The sequence below is a fragment of the Mirounga angustirostris genome, unplaced genomic scaffold (assembly GCF_029215605.1).
Source record: "Mirounga angustirostris isolate CCGP_5_RB_7025 unplaced genomic scaffold, mMirAng1.0.hap1 SCAF_8, whole genome shotgun sequence".
NCBI classification, from domain to species: domain Eukaryota; kingdom Metazoa; phylum Chordata; class Mammalia; order Carnivora; family Phocidae; genus Mirounga; species Mirounga angustirostris.
Genome location: NW_026991716.1, coordinates 105,950,375 through 105,968,557, shown reverse-complemented (window position 1 = coordinate 105,968,557; position 18,183 = coordinate 105,950,375). Strand labels below are relative to the sequence as shown.

At 36.5% G+C, this 18,183-nt stretch overlaps 1 protein-coding gene across 1 annotated transcript in view; it reads right to left on the bottom strand.

Moving 5' to 3' along the window:
- Nucleotides 1-9,665: 9,665 nt before the first annotated feature.
- The window catches only part of CLVS2 (clavesin 2), a 63,737-nt gene continuing 55,219 nt past the window's right edge, over nucleotides 9,666-18,183 (bottom strand). The window contains exons 4-5 of the mRNA XM_045866068.2: nucleotides 17,028-17,248; nucleotides 9,666-10,417 (exon numbers count right to left, since the gene is read on the bottom strand). Coding sequence (XP_045722024.1) covers nucleotides 10,330-10,417; nucleotides 17,028-17,248 — 309 coding nt within the window. The 3' untranslated portion in view covers nucleotides 9,666-10,329. The remainder of the gene's footprint in view (nucleotides 10,418-17,027; nucleotides 17,249-18,183) is intronic.

Genomic DNA, 18,183 nt, shown 5'->3' with positions numbered 1-18,183 from the left:
GCAGAAAGGAAGGAACTAAAAAACTCTAATAGTCATCCCCAAAACAGCATGGATACGAGAATATGATATTGCATTTTTCCATGAAAAGGAAAGGGCCAGGTATCAAAAATTAGCTCACACTGTTGATACAATTATTGCCCCATTTCACAGATGAGGAAACAGAGTGCCAGCAGTCACACAAAGTAAGCTAGGCAAGTTTTTATCACATTGAAAACACCACGTGGCAGTATGTAACTTTGCTTATCTGCTGTTTGGATGTCTTCTCCACTAGAATATGACTTTCAGAAGAGCAGGGGCTTTGTTTTACTGCATATCCCTGGAACTTAGAACAGTATCTGTGGCAGGACAAGTGCTCAATAAATATTTGTTAATGTTGAAATGAAATAAACTGAAATCATCATTCAATCCACTCCACCGCTTCAAGGGGTAGACTTTATCATTGACACTAGCTTGTATCTCCATCTCGTCATTCTAGAAGTCAAGAAGTGACTTTATAGTGATTTGAAGTTAGACCAGTTTTATCAAATACATTGGATCAAATCAATAATAAATCAAAATAACATTACAATATGCCCACACATGTTTAAAATTCATTTGAAAGGGGCACCTGGGTGGCTCAGTTGTTAAGCTTCTGCCTTTGGCTCAGGTCATGATCCCAAGTCCTGGGATCAAGCCCCACATTGGGCTCCCCACTCAGCGTGAAGCCTGCTTCTCCCTCTCCCACTCCCCCTGCTTGTGTTCCCTCTCTCGCTGTGTCTCTTTCTGTCAAATAAATAAATAAAATCTTTTTAAAAAATCCATTTGAAAGCATTATATACTCCCAAACACTAACACCAATGTCGTGTCTCCATATTTTAATGACAAATTTATTCAAAGCTATTTAATATGATATATTTTCTAAATTTACAGAAATTTAGATTTTGATAAAAAAAGATTGAAAGGGATATATGCACATTCACATTTCTGAATCCAAAATTTCATTTAGTGACATTTTATTTAACAGAACTCCATTCATCCTCAGAGATCAAGAGGGACATGAAATAACCTCGACATGAAGTGGAACATTAATACTATGTTTTAAGAATATAATAGAGGACTTGTAAAATTCCTAAATCCATTTAAAAGTGGATAGAATTAATAAAATTTACCAATGAATATATCCTTATGATTCAATCATAAAAATAATGCATTAAAAAAAACAACAAAATTTGGTAGAAGATGACATGAACTACAGTATCTTCCATGCACTGTGTGTGCTTGAACTTGAACTCTTTATTTCTGAAGTGATGCTAAACACTTTCTTGAAGATTGGCAAAAAAGGATGTCACAGAGGCAAATGCCTTCTACTGTCCAGATGGCTAAAGATCAAAAAGTAAGAAACACAAGAAAATTCTGCCTTTTTCCCGAACATGGGCCATTTAGTCTCTTCTCTATAGAAGTTTTTCCAAATTACCCATTAACCCTGACTGCCATATATTTATGTAACTGGCAAGAAACATAATCTACATTGATTACCGATATGCTACACAGTACCCATTATAAAGCCACTAAAAGACTGATTGTCTTCGGAAAACATTTTCAAACATCTATTCTTATTCTTCAGGTTATAGTTCCTTCTTCAATTTCACCTTCAACACCACACTTATTTTTAGTATCTTCTTAATAGAAGACCTGGTAGGAGATGGTAAAACTGGAAGCTTGAATCATTATAATGTAGAGAAAGGCACACAGGGTTGTGGAGGGAAGGGAATAACATAGGTTTGGTAAGAATGTGAAGACAAACTGCAAAGGATAAAAATCAGCAACCCATCACAGGAACAAATATCTAAGATATTTGGTTACTAAAATTATGGAGCAGTCAGTCCAAATTGTAGGGGAAAAAAGTATGGGGATAGTCAAGGAAAATAAATGTGATTGTAAGGTTCAGAAAATAATAGCTGCTATTAAAATGCAGAGGAGAAGGGAGAGAACCAGTTGGAATATATGAACATGAGCAGTTCCTGTCATGTTGGTAACAGAACTATAAACCTCCCAAGTAAAAAAAATATACAAAGATATCAAATATAAAATGGAACTGATATGACTTCTGTTAAAGTGTTCCCAGACTAAATGGTTGTAATATATATTTCTAAGATCATGGGAAGATTTTAGAAACACCAAAAAACTTCATTTATGTTGTAATTGTTTCAGAGAAGAAGTGATCATAATTTCTTTTTCCTCTCCTCTTCTCTTCTTTCTCCTTTCCAGCTAAGGTAACTATCTTGGCATTTTCCCTTACTCTGGTTTCCAATATTGGAAGAGTTATAGTCTTTCAACTTCCTGCAAATTTTAAATTGGAACTAACTAGGATAATCAACGAAAAACAATTTACTATGGTTTTGAGCTCAAAATGATTTTCATCTGAACTATCTTGTAGTTTCTCCAAAAGTAAGGGTAAGCCATGCATATTATAGATAAAGGGTCCAATGATTTTAGACTAACTTCCAAAGACCAAGTTCAAACACTAATATAAAACTTGGGCCCTGGGGTAGAGACCAGATTTGAGGGAGAGTGGGATATAATTATTGATTCATGCTTCCATCATCATCAGGGAGGGGAAAACTCCCCCTTTGAGGATGAATAACAAAAAAATGTTTCTTATTAAGAAAAGAAAGGGGCACCTGGGTGGCTCAGTCATTAAGCGTCTGTCTTCAGTTCAGGTCATGATCCCAGGGTCCTGGGATGGAGCCCCTCATTGGGCTCCCTGCTCTGCAGGAAGCCTGCTTCTCCCTCTCCCACTCCCCCTGCTTGTGTTCCCTCTCTCTGTGTGTCTCTCTCTGTCAAATAAATTAAAACAAAAAACAAAAAACAAAAAACCACCTCTCCTTAAATGCATACTACTGGCTACTACATAACATAACATAACATAACATGCTGAAACAAATGAAGCTCTTCATGCAATCTTTTTGGATTTGCTACTAAATTCCAGGCACTACTAAGGCACCATTAATGCAACAGTAAACAAGACAGACAAAATCCCTGCTTGTGTGTTCATATTCTATTAGGAAAAAGTGTAAAATAAACAAAATAAATAAGCTATATGGCATATTAGAAGGTGACAAAAGCTATGGGGAAGAAATAGAGTAGAAAGGGGAAGTATGAAGAACTATAGGGCCATGTAATTTTAAATAGGAAAATTTAGAGAGTTCTCTCTAAGAAGGTGACATTTTAGCAAAGATGAACGAAATGAGGGAATAAACTATGTGGATATGGGGGATAGAAAGAGGCAGAAGGAACAAAAGTGCAAAGGTTCTGAGCTGGAGGAAAGCTTGGCAAACTCTTGGCACAGCAAGGATGACAATTTGGCAAGAGAATAAAGAGTAGAAGAAATATTCTTAAGAAATCTCTAAGAAAAGCCATGGTTGGGGTGAGAGGGTATATTATGTAGAACTTTAGAAGCAAGAAATTAAAGTATTTAACAATTACTTTTGCATCATACAGGTGAAAAGCCCAACCCAATCAGAAAATACGCTCTTCTGCTCTGCTGGCACTTACAGACTTCCTATCAACCCTCCTCATTCTCTACTATAAGGACATTGGTTTTTATTCTAGCAGGCTTTGAGAAGAGTGAAATGATCTGAGCTCACTCTTGCTAATGTGTTATAAATCCACTCTAACGGCCAAGGACAGAAGCAAAGAGATTAGTTTTTGGATTATTAAAATATTCCAGGTGGAAAATGTTGAAGTCTTGGAACAGGGTAATGATGTCATGGTTAGAGAAGTGGTCAGAGTGTGGATATTACATTTTGAAGGAGATCCCACAGTATGAGTTGGCTGATTTTGGATGTGGTTTTTGAGAGAGAGAGAGGAAAGAGGACGATTGGAAAGTTTTGAGCCCTGGAGCCCGGAAGGTTGAGTTGACACTTAGGGAGATGGAAAGGTTAAAGGAGAAGCAGGTTCAGGGTTAAAGAAGGGAAGCTTGGTTTTTTGTAAGTGTTAAATGTGAGATGTTCATTAGTCATCCACAGAGCAATGTTTAGACACATGAATTCAGAGGAAAGGTATTACTGGTCTTCTCCATGAATGGCAGATCCAAAAAAAATTTCATAATTTTCCAGCACTAAAATCTTATATGTTTTTGAAAAAATTTTAGGTAAAAATTTATAAATCAATAAGCAAACATTCAATCCTATGCAAGTGAGTGAATTATGTTTATATGTGTATAATGTCACATTTTTTCTTAAAAGGCAACAAAGTGTTTATGGTTTCTGTCTGATACTTTTTATGATTCCTGTTAGTCAAAAAAGGGGAAGAAGAGAGCATAGTCATTTTTATTTTCAGAGAGAAGTGATATTCAGAGACAGAGTTTCTGATGTTGTTGCAGTATGAAGATAGAATACACATCAGAGCCCTGACCATCGTGTCCTCATGGACTCTTTTTCTTGGCCAAGTATTTAACTCTTGATATCAGAAATCCTTGACATTTTGAAATCATTTTCTGCATGTACACTTTAATACACTTTAATGCACTTTTTAGTGAAGAGTGAATTCTGTATCTCTGGCTTTTTATGCATGCTCTGGTTGCCCTGGGTTTATTCCCACTCAAGATGCTTCTTCAGAAGCTGCTAGAAACATAGCCTCCTCCTGACATGGTTTCACAAAGAGGCAGCAATAATGATTCTTGATAACCTCAAAAGCTGTATACAGGGAAGTCATCTGCATTTGAGCCAGAGAAAGTCATAAAGTCTACCAAAGGGGTTCTAGGTAAATGTCTCTTTTCCCTCATTAGATTACTTTTCATCTATAGGTAGGTTAAATGAGGGAAACTCACAGAAGATACAAATGTGTATTTATTACTCATGTTTTTAAAATCAGGCTGAATAATTTTATTTTATTTAACATTTTCAAATGGGGTATTTTAATAGAATTTATTTAAATCAATGCTTTTTTATAATTTTGAATTTGTCTAATGCCATAACTTTTATTTTTTTAATGCCACTCCACACAAAGAGTGAAATGTTATTTACTGATCATTCCCATTGCTATATGCAACTTAAATGTTGATTTACTTCTTCATTCAAACTATCCTTTGAAATCTTGTCTAAAAGTTATACAATATTAAAAATGACATTTTGATTGAATGAATTCTGTTTCCCCTGTAAGCTCCAAACATAGAAGTGTCAGAAAAATCTCAGATATTCTAACCTAAATAGCTAACTAAAATTTCTTTAAAAAATAAAGTTATTGTTCATTTGAGATGACATTTTAGAAATTTACATTTTACAGGTGCAACAGATCCAATACTACCAAATTCAACATTCGCCATATGCAAAATGAATGCTTTTTTAAAAGCAGAAATGTATACTTATTCAAAAATTATATTATACCAGTTATACTATTGTATTGGAATAAATAGCTCCCTCAAATAGTAAACAGTGTGCTTAGTATTCTTATCAAGGACTTGTATAATTACCTCTTAGACATCTTGTTTTTTTCTGAACAGTTTTGAAAACAAAAACTACTTGGTTTTGGAATTTTATTTATATTTTAAATAAGTTGAAAACTGAACACTGGATTAGAAATAAAACAATGCTTTGAATCTCTGTTGTATGTAAACCAGCTTTCACCCATTGCAATTTTTTAAAATTATTGAGGATTGGCTCATTCTTAAAAGTTCCATTAACATTTATTTTGATTTTCATCTAGGTCCCTCTCATTCACCAAAAAATTATTTTGACAGAAAAAATGCATTGATATTGATATCATTAAGGACCCAAATATTTGTATTGAAACTTGAAACTAAGTCCAATACTGACCAAACAACCTTCTTCATTGTAACAATGTCCACTATCTACTATAAAAGTGCATAATCTATGCTTATTTTTTTGTTTTAATTTCAACAGTATCATTTGCATCCTCCATCTTTGAAAGATAGTACAATTTGGCTATTTCAATCCACAGAATTGCTCTTGTACATTTTTTTCCACAATCCAAAGGAATAAATTTCCACTCTCATCACAGAATAGACTTCATAACAGTATCTCCATGTGTGAGGTTAACCTATGGATATTTCCCAAATTAAAACTTGAATTTGTGAACAATTATGTTCTCTAAGCCATTAGGGTCATGATACAATAATGTTTCAAAGTCAAGCCTCCTTTTGTATTCTTACTTATTTGTCACCTTTCAAATAGTAAGTAGTGCTAAATAGTTCCAACTGCATATTGAAAATCAGGTTTTTTTCAACTAAAACAAAGAAGAAAACAAATCCTTTTCACTGCTGTAGATAATTATACATCCTGAATATTTAGCCAATCTTCTACTTTTATGCCAATATATTTTATACAACTTGCTGATTCTTACATGATCTAATGGCCTCATAAACTTAAAATGCACCACTATTTTTAGGCCATATATCTATATAGCATATTTAAATGGAATATAGGCCTACGAGCTTTTTGATGTGAAAAATATGGATACTGTATCTGAAAATTTAAATATTATGCCAGAGCTCTGCTCTTTTTATTTTGTGTGTTGATAATCACTCTAAAAAGTCCTCATGGCTGACGGCAACTTTTCAAGTAACCATTAATAAATATACACAAAATAACCAAAAAAGGTATTAACCAGACCAGTTAGACATTTAGATAAAACAATGGAAGAGTACATAGCCTCACAGCAGGTTTTCTTGATAGAATTTCTCTAAAGGACCATAGACATATCCATAAACCTTTAAGTTGTTTGGAGAAGGAAAGGAAGTCGGTTTCTGAAGATACACTGTCATGGCTCTGAGGGGTTTCTTTTTGTGAGAGGTAAACATGTTCCCCAAGGTCTAAAACAGTGCTCCATTTTCTTGATGCATCAGAGGGACCTCTGCTCCCTCAGGAATATTACAGAAACTTCAAATGTTCAATTTAACAATGTGACCCAGTTAACAATGTCAAAGAGAACCTAGCTGCTTGGCTTTCCTGCTTACGAATGTATGAATTTTCAGTCCTGTCAAGTAAACAAGCATTTTCTGTGAAAAGACTTAAGGAATGTCTGCCTACACTACACAAACTATTATTGAAATAAAAGAGATCATGTATGCCCACTTCAAAAACTTCCTTGCAAACACCTGTATATTGTTTTAGCGTAATGCCAGATTTGCAAATGTGTTCAAGTTATGGTATTGAACTGACACAATAAAGATTTAATGCTGTAGGGGAATGTTCAAAGCAAGGCCTCAACTACCCTTCTTCAAATGATACTCATATTTCACCCTTATTTAGATGCATGTATTTACTTTTCAGAAGAGACTACAAATAGAATCCATATTCTAGTATCACCGCCTTATCTCGTTCTTAAAGAGGCACTTCTTCATATTTCTTAGAGTGTATTTTCACGATAATCTCTTCCTTTTAAGATATCAAGCAAAAATGTGTGCAAATATCACTGACAGTAAAAGGAAAGTTAGTTATTTTTAAACCAGCTTTGGAAGCAGCTGCCCCTGAAACAACGGAAGAAAGAAAGGATATAAGAAAGAGCAGAACAGGCAGGGTGAGAGAAGCAGGAACTATTGGTCTGTTCTAAATCAAATGTGGTAATCCTTTGATGTCTACATATTTTCGGTAACAAGACAGCTACAAAAGGAAAGCATAGGTCTCAAAATAGGCAAATTCATTAGGGCAAACAGCCATGTGTATGCACGCATATGTACGCACAAAAGAGAAAGAGTGAAAGAGAGCACTATCACAATTAATTGACATAGAGGAGTGCTTATTTACTAAGTTATGTGACAACAGACATAGCTACGTAACAGGAAATTACATTAGGGGAAAAAAATCCCTAAATGGTGCTAGTTAGCTGATGCTGAAAGGAAGATTTATAAAGTTGACCAAATATCCTTTGACTAAGTAGCTCCAAAAACATTCCTGGACAATGAGTTTACTCACAGATTGAGCTAGATAAAGCAATTTCAAAAGGCATCATTGTTGTAATTTCTTCATTCATTTAAAAATATTTTACACAATGCAGCCAACTCTCAGTTGCTCATTTGAAGAAGAGCAGACGGACAGCAATAGGATGCAAAATTTCCAAATGTCGGGTAAGGGAGATAGTGGGAATCATACTTATAATTAGATAGGTATACACATACAATATGCCCTTCTGGTTATTTTTATATATGACACTAGCCTTATGAGAGGGGAAAGAAGCTGGCTATGCTGGTTGACATCTGAAGCTCGTAGAATTCTAAAATTTGGCAATAAACGGTGTATATCAAGAGAAACACATGAGAATGAAAAGTTGACCATCCTTCTGTACATTGTTTCTATTTTATCTTACTGCATCATATTGCCTAGCACTTGCTTCTATAGTATATAAAGTCCAAGACTATCAAATATATGTCAGGTAGGCCAAAATATAAGAATCCTGTGGTTAGGGTTCTTACAAAGGTAAGAGTTGCTGTAGCTTTTTACCCCCAATTCATTCCAATCTCCATAATATTTATGGGTAGAGCAGAGGGCCTGACATTATTCTTCCAGACTTGATTTGAGGTTGGCATTTTTAAGGTATATTTCAATCATATTATTTATGTATATTTATGTATTTTTACAAACACTGGTAGTCCATTCGTGATAGTACAGGTTGGTGTACTGATCTTGATATTAAGAGTTTTGTATAGAATTGTAACTGGAATTTTTGAAGCTTTTGGCTAAAAAGTATATAAAGGCTGCTACATGCCTTTATTTCTGTTGGTTTCCAAGAGTTCCTTGAGATATTTTTCTTTCAAAAGAATATTTTCAATCTCAAAAATTACCACTCTGAAAAGGTGGTAAAAATCTTGCTTTTTCACACTGGAATTTGAAATTTAAAGTAAGATTTTTAAAATGTGCTATAATTGCAGAATTTTTATGAAATGAAAACTAACATAAGCATTCCACATCTACATTTAAACTATAACATGCTATCTCAGATGCCCTCAGATGCTTTCACTATGTCTTATGGATGCAATATGTTCTTTCAATCTTTTCTGAAAAGAAAATCTATACTTATAGGATCATTAAGATAATTACCTTGAATTTGTGAGAAATTATATTACTCTTGGTCACCTGATACTGCCCACATTATGTTGAGACCTGTTGTTTTGTGAAGGAAAAATATATTTCACTAAAATGATACAGATTCAAGATTGCATTACAAATTAAATTAGAATTCCCTTAAAACAGGTTCACTGAAAGTCTGTTTCACTATACCTCATTTTCATTAACTTTAGTGGAAGTAGTTTTCCAGAGTTAGCATCTCACATAATTATTTATAACATCTCTAAGACCATTGAATATGTATGATTTATTTTATAAGCCTGTCACATCAAGGATTTATTAGAGCTCAATAAAAATATATATGTGCATGTGAATATATATATATATATATATACATATATATATATATATATTTCCAACCAGTGCTCAAGAATTAGAAATTAGCCCCTTATCTGTACATGGCAACTTTTATGTCCAAAGTTAGTTGTCAAAACACTATTCACGTATGAGTTCTCTTTCTCTTGGTCGAAGAGTTTTGGGGGGGAAATGTTCTTAAAGTACATCAGACATGGATACAATAGGATCTCAAATAAAAGACACATTATGAAGACAGCAGTTTAAAAAAATCCACTCTCTTTTAGAATACCACATCTTAATTTGGGGAACATATCTTTTCACAAGACTCCAGGAATTAAACAACATAGAAGAGTTCAAGTGTTTAGTTTACCAGCTCTTCTGCCATTCCTTGTCTCCAAAATTCAAGGCCAGTGATAGTCACTAGGACACATTTTCTGTGAAATGAAAATCACTAGGCAGGAAACACATTTATCATACTAATTTCCTAGAATCATCTAGTTACCTGTGTCCATTAAAAGTACATTGGAATATGACAATTTCAGAGAAAAACATTGAAACAATCACTATGAGAGCTGAAATATGGCTTCATAGGAAACAGGGCTACATTTAATTAGCTTCCATTTTGTATGTGTCTTTTCTGTTTTTTGTTATAGTTTATATCACTGGCATGGACTCATGAGCCAAACTTCTCCAATTTCAGTTACTACCAAAGTTCACAAACTTGATGTGAAGATTAGATTATATTTACAAAGAACTTGGCACTTACAGAATAAATTATTGACTTTTTTCTTTAACTCCAGACCAGGGCACCCATGGTTCAAGCAAATGGGAAACCCAATGCCTTATTATATATTATGCTACATTAACATGAATAAATAAGTTTCCAGCTGGTCATTCCTCCACAGTGCTGTCCCTGTTGCTGAAAACAAGTACCTTCCATTTCTAATCCATGGGGAGTGCAGAGAAGTTATCAGTCCAGAGATAGCAAAGGTTGCATGTTTTCTTCCTCATTTTTATCCATGCGTTTTAATACTGTAGGATCCACTACTGATTGGGATCTGGAAATGATAAGGCCAGTGTCAGTGAGTTATTACCAAATAATTACATTCCTTTCTCTGTGTTTTGTCCATTATTACTTTTCTCATGGATGTGGATTATCTTCCCTACATCAAGGGATTTATGAACTGAGAATGCTGCACATTTAGAGAGGGACATGCTTATAGTGGGTTTTGTATCAGAGGGAGAAAACAATCCCCTTTGAGCTCTAAATAGATAATGAGCAGCAAAGGATTCTAAATGCACCATAATAAGCTTAAGTTCTCTTCTTCACAATTGATCAAAAGTCTTTTTTTTTGAGAGTGAGAATATATAGTATAGGACAGATGGATGATAACAGAACATCTCCAAGTGGGAAATTATTATAATGAAATTATTGTTATGAGAAATGAAATAGAAATGATAGGAGTCTTAATTCCTGTCTTAAAGAGCTCTATGATCTGCACCTGGGTGACCCAACCAGTTAAGCCAGTACTCTTGATTTTGGCTCCAGGTCATGATCGCAGGGTGATGAAATAGAGCCCCGCGCTGGGTTCCACACTGGGTATGGAGCCTGCTTGAGATTCTCTCTCTCTCTCTCCCTCTCCTCTGCCCCTTCCCCAGCTCAAGTACAACCTCTATCTCTTTCAAATAAATACGAATAAATAAATCTTAAAAAAAAGATCTCGATGAAACAAATTCAATATGAATGTGCATTTTTAACCATCATTTTTTATTTCCAATGACCACATTAGAAAAAAAATCAAAATTTGAGAATTTTTGTTAAATTTCCCACTAGAACATCTGAATAAAATCAGTCTTACTCTGGAAAGTTTCATGAAACAATTTAAGACTTTAAAAAAAAAACCCTCTTTTATAGGTAGTGGCACTTTCTGATTAGGAGAGCAAGTAATTTGAACTCCTTATACCCGCTTTTGATAGTAGGTGGGAATTATATCTCAATTCATCATTAGGAAACAACATGAAACTGGGAAGGAGGAAAGTCAATGGAACATGCTACTGTTATGGCAGGAAACTGCTTTCTTAATAGCTATGGCATTAAAGAAGCAGCTGCCCTTTTAAAATCCTCCTCAATAATGAATTTTCCCCCTGCTGCTGCATTCCAGCCAATTGGCTATTGCTGTGGCAATATGCCTCTTAGCAAACCTCATTAACTCTCAAAAAGAAAGACTATAAGCTAAAATACAACTGCACATGCTAATGAAAAAGAATAGCAATGGAACTAATTATCAAAGCAAAAATAATTATAGGATTAACTGATTAATTGACTCATTCATTTAAGTAAACTTAAATTTGGTTCTAGAGAGGGAACAAAAAGGAAGGTGAGGACATTAAAACAGGAATGTTTTACTTCCTAAGTCATTTTCACCATTTTATCTCAATAATAGGTTATATATGTCTATATCAGAAAGGAGATCAACTAAAGTTGAATTAGCAGATGAGTGAGAGCGAGTGAGAGAGAGAGAGAAGTAGAGGAAGAAAAGAAGAGAAGGAGGAATAAAAGATTGTGTATCACTTTTAAATGCAATGATAATTTATCTTAGGAAAAATCATTTATATCATGAATAAAATACATTTTAACACAGCAGACAATTGCACAAAACACTTAGGAATTAGACCTTTACCACTATTTTACTTAGGTTCAACTAAAAAAAAAATTGTTTCCCAAGAAAAATCCATGCTAAAACACAAAAAAAGTTCATTTAATGTCCTGTACTGAAATATTAAGTTGACAACTGGTACCCACTTAACTACAAGTTCCATGAGCAGGGACTTCATCAGTTTCTCTCCTTATGGTGAGCACAACGCATATCACAGAGTCTTTTACACAACTAAATCTTGATATCTTAAATTCTACCCAAGAAATAGTTCCCATACTGAAAGAAGTTTGGTATTAGGCATTTAAAACCAAGAATAATGAAGATAAAGCAATTTATCCTATAAAAAAAGAAATTAACAGAAAACATGTTTTAAAATTCTCACAGTTAGATTTATTCTATAAATGTTGATATATATCCTAATAATATCGATCAGTACACACCAAACTTTTCAGACAGCACAAAGTACACAATTTAAGCATTTGCAAAAAAAAAAAAAAAAATATATATATATATATATATATCTCATGCACACACATGGGCACACACACCCACACACAATCTTTTAAATCTTTATGTTCCTTGACTATTAAAAAAATGATTAGACGGTATGGTGATTTTAAGGAAATATTTTAAATTACAGTGCACTATCAACCTGTGATTAAATTCTAGTTCGCTTTTATCATGCACAACCAGCATCAGAATTGTTGGATGATGAATACTGGCTCCAAATATAGAATAATTCCTCAATAAAACAAGCCAGGCAGAAATGATTTCCGATTAAGATTTTTTTTTTTTTGGTATTTAATTGTCCCAAATGTACTGTTATTTTAGTCCGGATTTTTTTTTCCTGTCTTATCCGAAACAACAGGGCTATTTTTACAGGACCACGACTTGTCAATGCATTGGTCTGTTTCTGCTGCCATAGAAGGAGTTGTTTATTATTAACTCACAGCATATCTGAGCAGTCTCCACATAGGCTCTGCTGTCTTTGCAATGAATAACTTTTTTTTTTCATGAAACCCTATCATTTAAGTTTAATTATTCAGGTATCATTTATTCATTTATTGTGCATCCACAATATGGTGCTATACCTTTGTGTTTAAGAGGATAGATTTTTGGACAGAAGGGGATTCCGATTCCAGTTCTGTTATTTGCTGGCTCTTGTGACCAGGAGGAGGCTATTTAAACTTCCTAGATTTTGTTCTTTTAACTGTAAGATGGAGAAAAATAACACCTACATCATACAGATACACTAAGGCTCAAATTCAATAATGCATGGATAAATCACAGCACAAATTCTGGCAGATAGCAAATGGTAGCAGTTAGGGAGATGACTTACAGAATCCTATGGCCTGTTTTCCAGTATTAGCCATGCTACTTTGCCCCTATGTGCCATGTGGAAGTTACTTACCTTCTCTGTATCTGGGTCTCCTCACCAATGAAAGGGAGATAGCACTACCTGATTAGTTGTTTACAGAAGCAAAGGAGTCAATATATACAAAGCATTAGATGGAGTTTGACAGGTAGTAACAATAGATGTTGATATTATTCGATAAAATCGGAGCTCATATTACAACGGCAATGTTAATATTGCTGCTCACTGCAGCTGTTATGTGCCTATCCTAGGCACTATCCTAGGTACTAGAGATGTAAGGTAAAAGATGTTCCTCTAGTATAAGGCCCCCACAATCGACTGAACTTTTTATCTTTTCACGTGACCATGCTATTCCTCCACAAATCAACACAGGAAAACAAAGTCTTCTTCTTACACATCTAGATAAATTCCCCTGAAGGAGGAAATATCTACAAGTCTCTGGTGAAGGAATGAGTTTTTTCCTCGCAACCTAATGATATTACAAAACTGGAAAAAAAAAATGGAGGAAAGGAGAGCAGGGGGGAACCTAGGAACAATTCTGTCCCATCCTTGATGGGGAGCTGCCACTCCCTGACACACAGAAGGTGAGAATCAAATGAAATGACTTTCTTAAGCTCATTCTTCACAAGTTTTCAGATAGAACCCTAAAAGCTTCGTAAGATACAAAACCTACACCAAACAAAGGATGGCTGAAATTCTAATCAATCCACGTCAGAAGCAAAAAACTCAGGGTTGGGGAGGTCGATGTGCCTTGAGCCAAGTCTGCAGAGGACAGAATAGCCTAATTAATTGGAGAAGAAAATCAGGATCCAAAAAGACTTCAAAAGGTGGACAGACCGAGCCAAATCTAACAAGATGGTGTTAATCAATTAAAATTATCTGCTTGGAGGAAAAAGCTAAACACAGAAAGAGAGAATTATGAGGATATGGATCTATAAGTGAAGAACCTTCTAGTGCTAGGGAGCTCAAAATGAGTCAGCAATGTGCTTTGGCTGCCTGAACCACAGCAACAGAGGCAACAACAGAAGCCAGTGAGGGCAAAGCTAGGGTTCTGGAACTTAGATGCAAGTAGTGATAGCAACAGATGTCACCTATTCAGTTCTGAACACTGGACTTATAAGGGGCCACTGACAGACAGCAGAGCGCTCCTTCATTCACTCTACTGATCCCCAGTGGGCACCCTTTGTGTTCCAGGCCCTACTCCAGGCACTGGAGATTCAGAGAATGGGACAGACAAAGTCATTGAAGTCTTCATGAAGCCTAAATTTGGGGAGGGGACATAACGTTAAATAAAATGAGTCATTTGACAGGCAGAAAATAAAAGAGGGGTCTGATAGGGAGTGACCAGAATGAGGAGGAAGTAGAGTTGATTAAGACCTAATGGTTGATAAAGACCTAACCACTCTCTTAGGGAGGTGACCTTGGATTGGGAGATGCAGGAAAAGAGCATCCTATGCAGCCGTGACACGTGGAAAGGCCTTTAGAGAGGAACAAGCTGGAGAGGGAGGCTGCAGGAGCAGAATGAAGGATATTATGGCTGAAAGACAGGGAGGAAAGAGATGGTGGGATATACTTAGAAGGGTGAGGGGGGCAGGATCAGATCATATAGCACTTTGTAAGCCATGTTACAGAATTTATTTTATTCACTGTATAATCATCAGTCATTAAAAAATTTAAAGCAGAGAAGTGAAATGATCTGACTTAGATTTTAAAAGATGTTTTAGATTGCCATGTGGATAATATATGGGGGCCAGGGGAGCAGGGTAAGGGTAGAGGCAAAGACACAGATAGGAAGTTTGGGAGGAGTGCAGGTACGCAGACTGCAGGTGATAGGATACAGCCAGGATGTGGAGGATATGGAGAGATACGTGCTCTGAGGAGGGAACCACGTTAGCGAACACGTCACAGAAGAAGTGGTTGAAGGAAATAGCACTGTTAGCTGGTAAAGGTAAAAACCAGGGATCACCAGTGACAGCGGTTTCCAAATCCTTATGTAGCTAGTTCCAGAGTGACAGCCTACGTCCTGCTATCTCAGAGGGTAGACAAGGAAGGCTTACGTCAACAACACGTTAGACTCTATACCTCATGGATTGGAACCCCAGTCCACTACACATAGACTATGTGACTTTGAGGATACAACATCCATTTAACAGGGTTTGTGTGAGGATAAAATAAATTAATGTTATGAAAAAGATACCTAGATAGGGACTGACTCATGATAAGTACATAGTAAATGGCAGATTATAACAACAACTAGGATTATTATTTTTATTAGAAGGAAGTTATTCTGGGGCACCTGGTGGCTCAGTCAGCTAAGCATCTGCTTTCAGCTTAGGTCACAATCCTAGGGTCCTGGGATCAAGTCCCAAATCGGGCTCCTTGCTCGGTGGGGAGCCTGCTTCTCCCTCTGCCCCTCCCCCTGCTTGTTGATTGGTGGAGAAATTAAAGCTGGAGATGTCTCCAGCCTTTCCCTTCTCTCCAAGGCATCGTGGAGCAGCCTGGGGAGAGGAGGACATCACACACACCAACAACAGTAGCAACAACAGCAGCAGCTGCACCAGGAGGCCCACTTTGAGAACAGCGGCACCCCAGCATGAACACAACTGTGACCAAAGGACCCTTGCTTTTCATCAGAGAAAGATGCAAGATAGTGTGAGGGATGACAGGGGTGATGCCTTGGTCCTCCCTGAGCCAGGTGAAAAGAGACTTGCAGGGGCTGTGGTACTTATATTTCTGTGATGGGAAATGAACAGAGAAATAATATTCGTTACTACTATCCAAGTGAACTCTGGCTTTCTGTGGCCTGGGGGAGCCTGAGAATTAGGTATCTTCTGGTTTGCTACAGAATGCAAAGTCAGAGGCAGCTATACATTTGGGCATGTTCAGCAACTCCCCTGCCTTCCATCACCACTAAGCTATGGCTGGATGTGTGTATGTTCACAATGAATCCAAAGCACCTAGGGAAGTGCCTATTACAGAGTATGTGTTCAATAAACCTGCATTGACTGAAAGAAAACAGGCATAAAAGTATCATGAGAGTCAAAGCAAGGAATCAGAATCTCACTCAGAAATGAACTTTATAAAGAGTAAAGCTGTAGGAAAATAGAACGTTTTGCCTCAGGAATGGCTAGACCTTTAAATCAGAAACAGAGCAGAGATACTAAAAAGAGAATATAAGTTTGAAATGTGTGTGCATGTGTGTGTATGTTTGTGTGAGTGTGTGTGAGTGTGCTTGCCATGGATCCCTTTCTTCAAATGAAATCTTATACAAAAGTCTAGTAAATTGCTTGGATAGAAGGAGAAGTTGTTCTCGTTGTGGAGATGGGCACTGTTCCCACACCACCTGCTAGGCCTAAGGTACTCCCCCAGAACTCTGAGGGTACAGTTTGAAAAACCACTGGATTTAGTGATCCCTAACAGCCTTGTTAGATTGTCTGTGAACATGGAACAAAACTGAGTTGACACTGCCTTGAATGACTTTATCTTTGACTCAAAATTCCTAGATGTCTAATCATGGGGGCATAAAAGGATTTAAAATCGCACTGAATATATGCTCCCCAAAAGTATAAACCGAGGAGTTCACTCGGGGCATTCCCACACTGGCTACAGCCCACTTCCCAGCCACCTCCAGCATACCTCTTCATGGACTTGGGGGAGAGTTCCTTTTCCACCTCCTTCACGGGCATGCTGTAGGAATCTACATTGTATTCACTGTCATCATCATACTCATGGTCTAGCAGTGTTCTTGCCCATGTTCCCATGTCATAAGGGGGCAGCATTCCTCCAAACTCAGAAGGCAGGATCTCGGGATGAATTAGTTGGTGTAGACTGTTCAGGTTGTTACCATGCAAAAATATCTACAAATGCAAGAAGAAGGGTGAGGAGAAACACACACAGGAGAATAAATACCATGCAAATGCTAGGAGAAGGGAGTGAGGCTAGGAAAAGCAAAAACAAGAGTTTTCCATGTCTGTTAAAATAGTTAAATCCTTCATCCACTCTGTGAAACATACAGGGATGGTACTGTTATCCTAATATCTCATATAGAAATCCTGAGGCATAGGAATCTTAAGTAGTTTCTAGAAAGTCAGATAGTGGTTGGCTTAAAGAGCTGAAACCTGAAATTTGGTTTCCTACTTTAGAGTTGAGGACATAAGCAGAATCCAATGGGCATGTTGATCTGTACATCATCTTGATGTTAGTTGTGCAAAGCTAATGATGTGCATAACAAATGCTGTTAAAAGAGACCATTCTCATAAGGGACTCATCAACTATAGAGCCCATCCAAGTTATTAAGCCCAAAAGCTGTTACCAGTATGGCTTTCTCTTTTATCATCAATAAAAATAAGAATACTGTAAACACTAAATTACTGCTTCATAATGCAAAGTGTGTGATGTAAATAAAAGTAGATTAGCATCATCATAATGAAAGGATGAGTGAAGGTTCACATCCCAAAGGACTTATGTTCTATAATGTTGCCAGCATCTTCTCTACTAGAGGTTTCCATGCTTATTGTTCAAATAAAAATGCAATAATGGAGTGAAAATGTAAAGCTGTATGTATACATTAATAATTGGTATTACCTAGAGCTTTTTTTTTAAACTGAAAAATTATTGGGGCACCTGGGTAGCTCAGTCGGTTGAGCGATGGACCTTTGGTTTTGGCTCAGGTCGTGATCTCAGGGTCGTGTGGTTGAGCCACACATTGGGCTCCTCGCTCAGCCTGGAGTCTGCTTGGCATTCACTCTCTCCATCTCCCTCTGCCTCTCCCCCTGCTCTCTCTCTCTCTTTC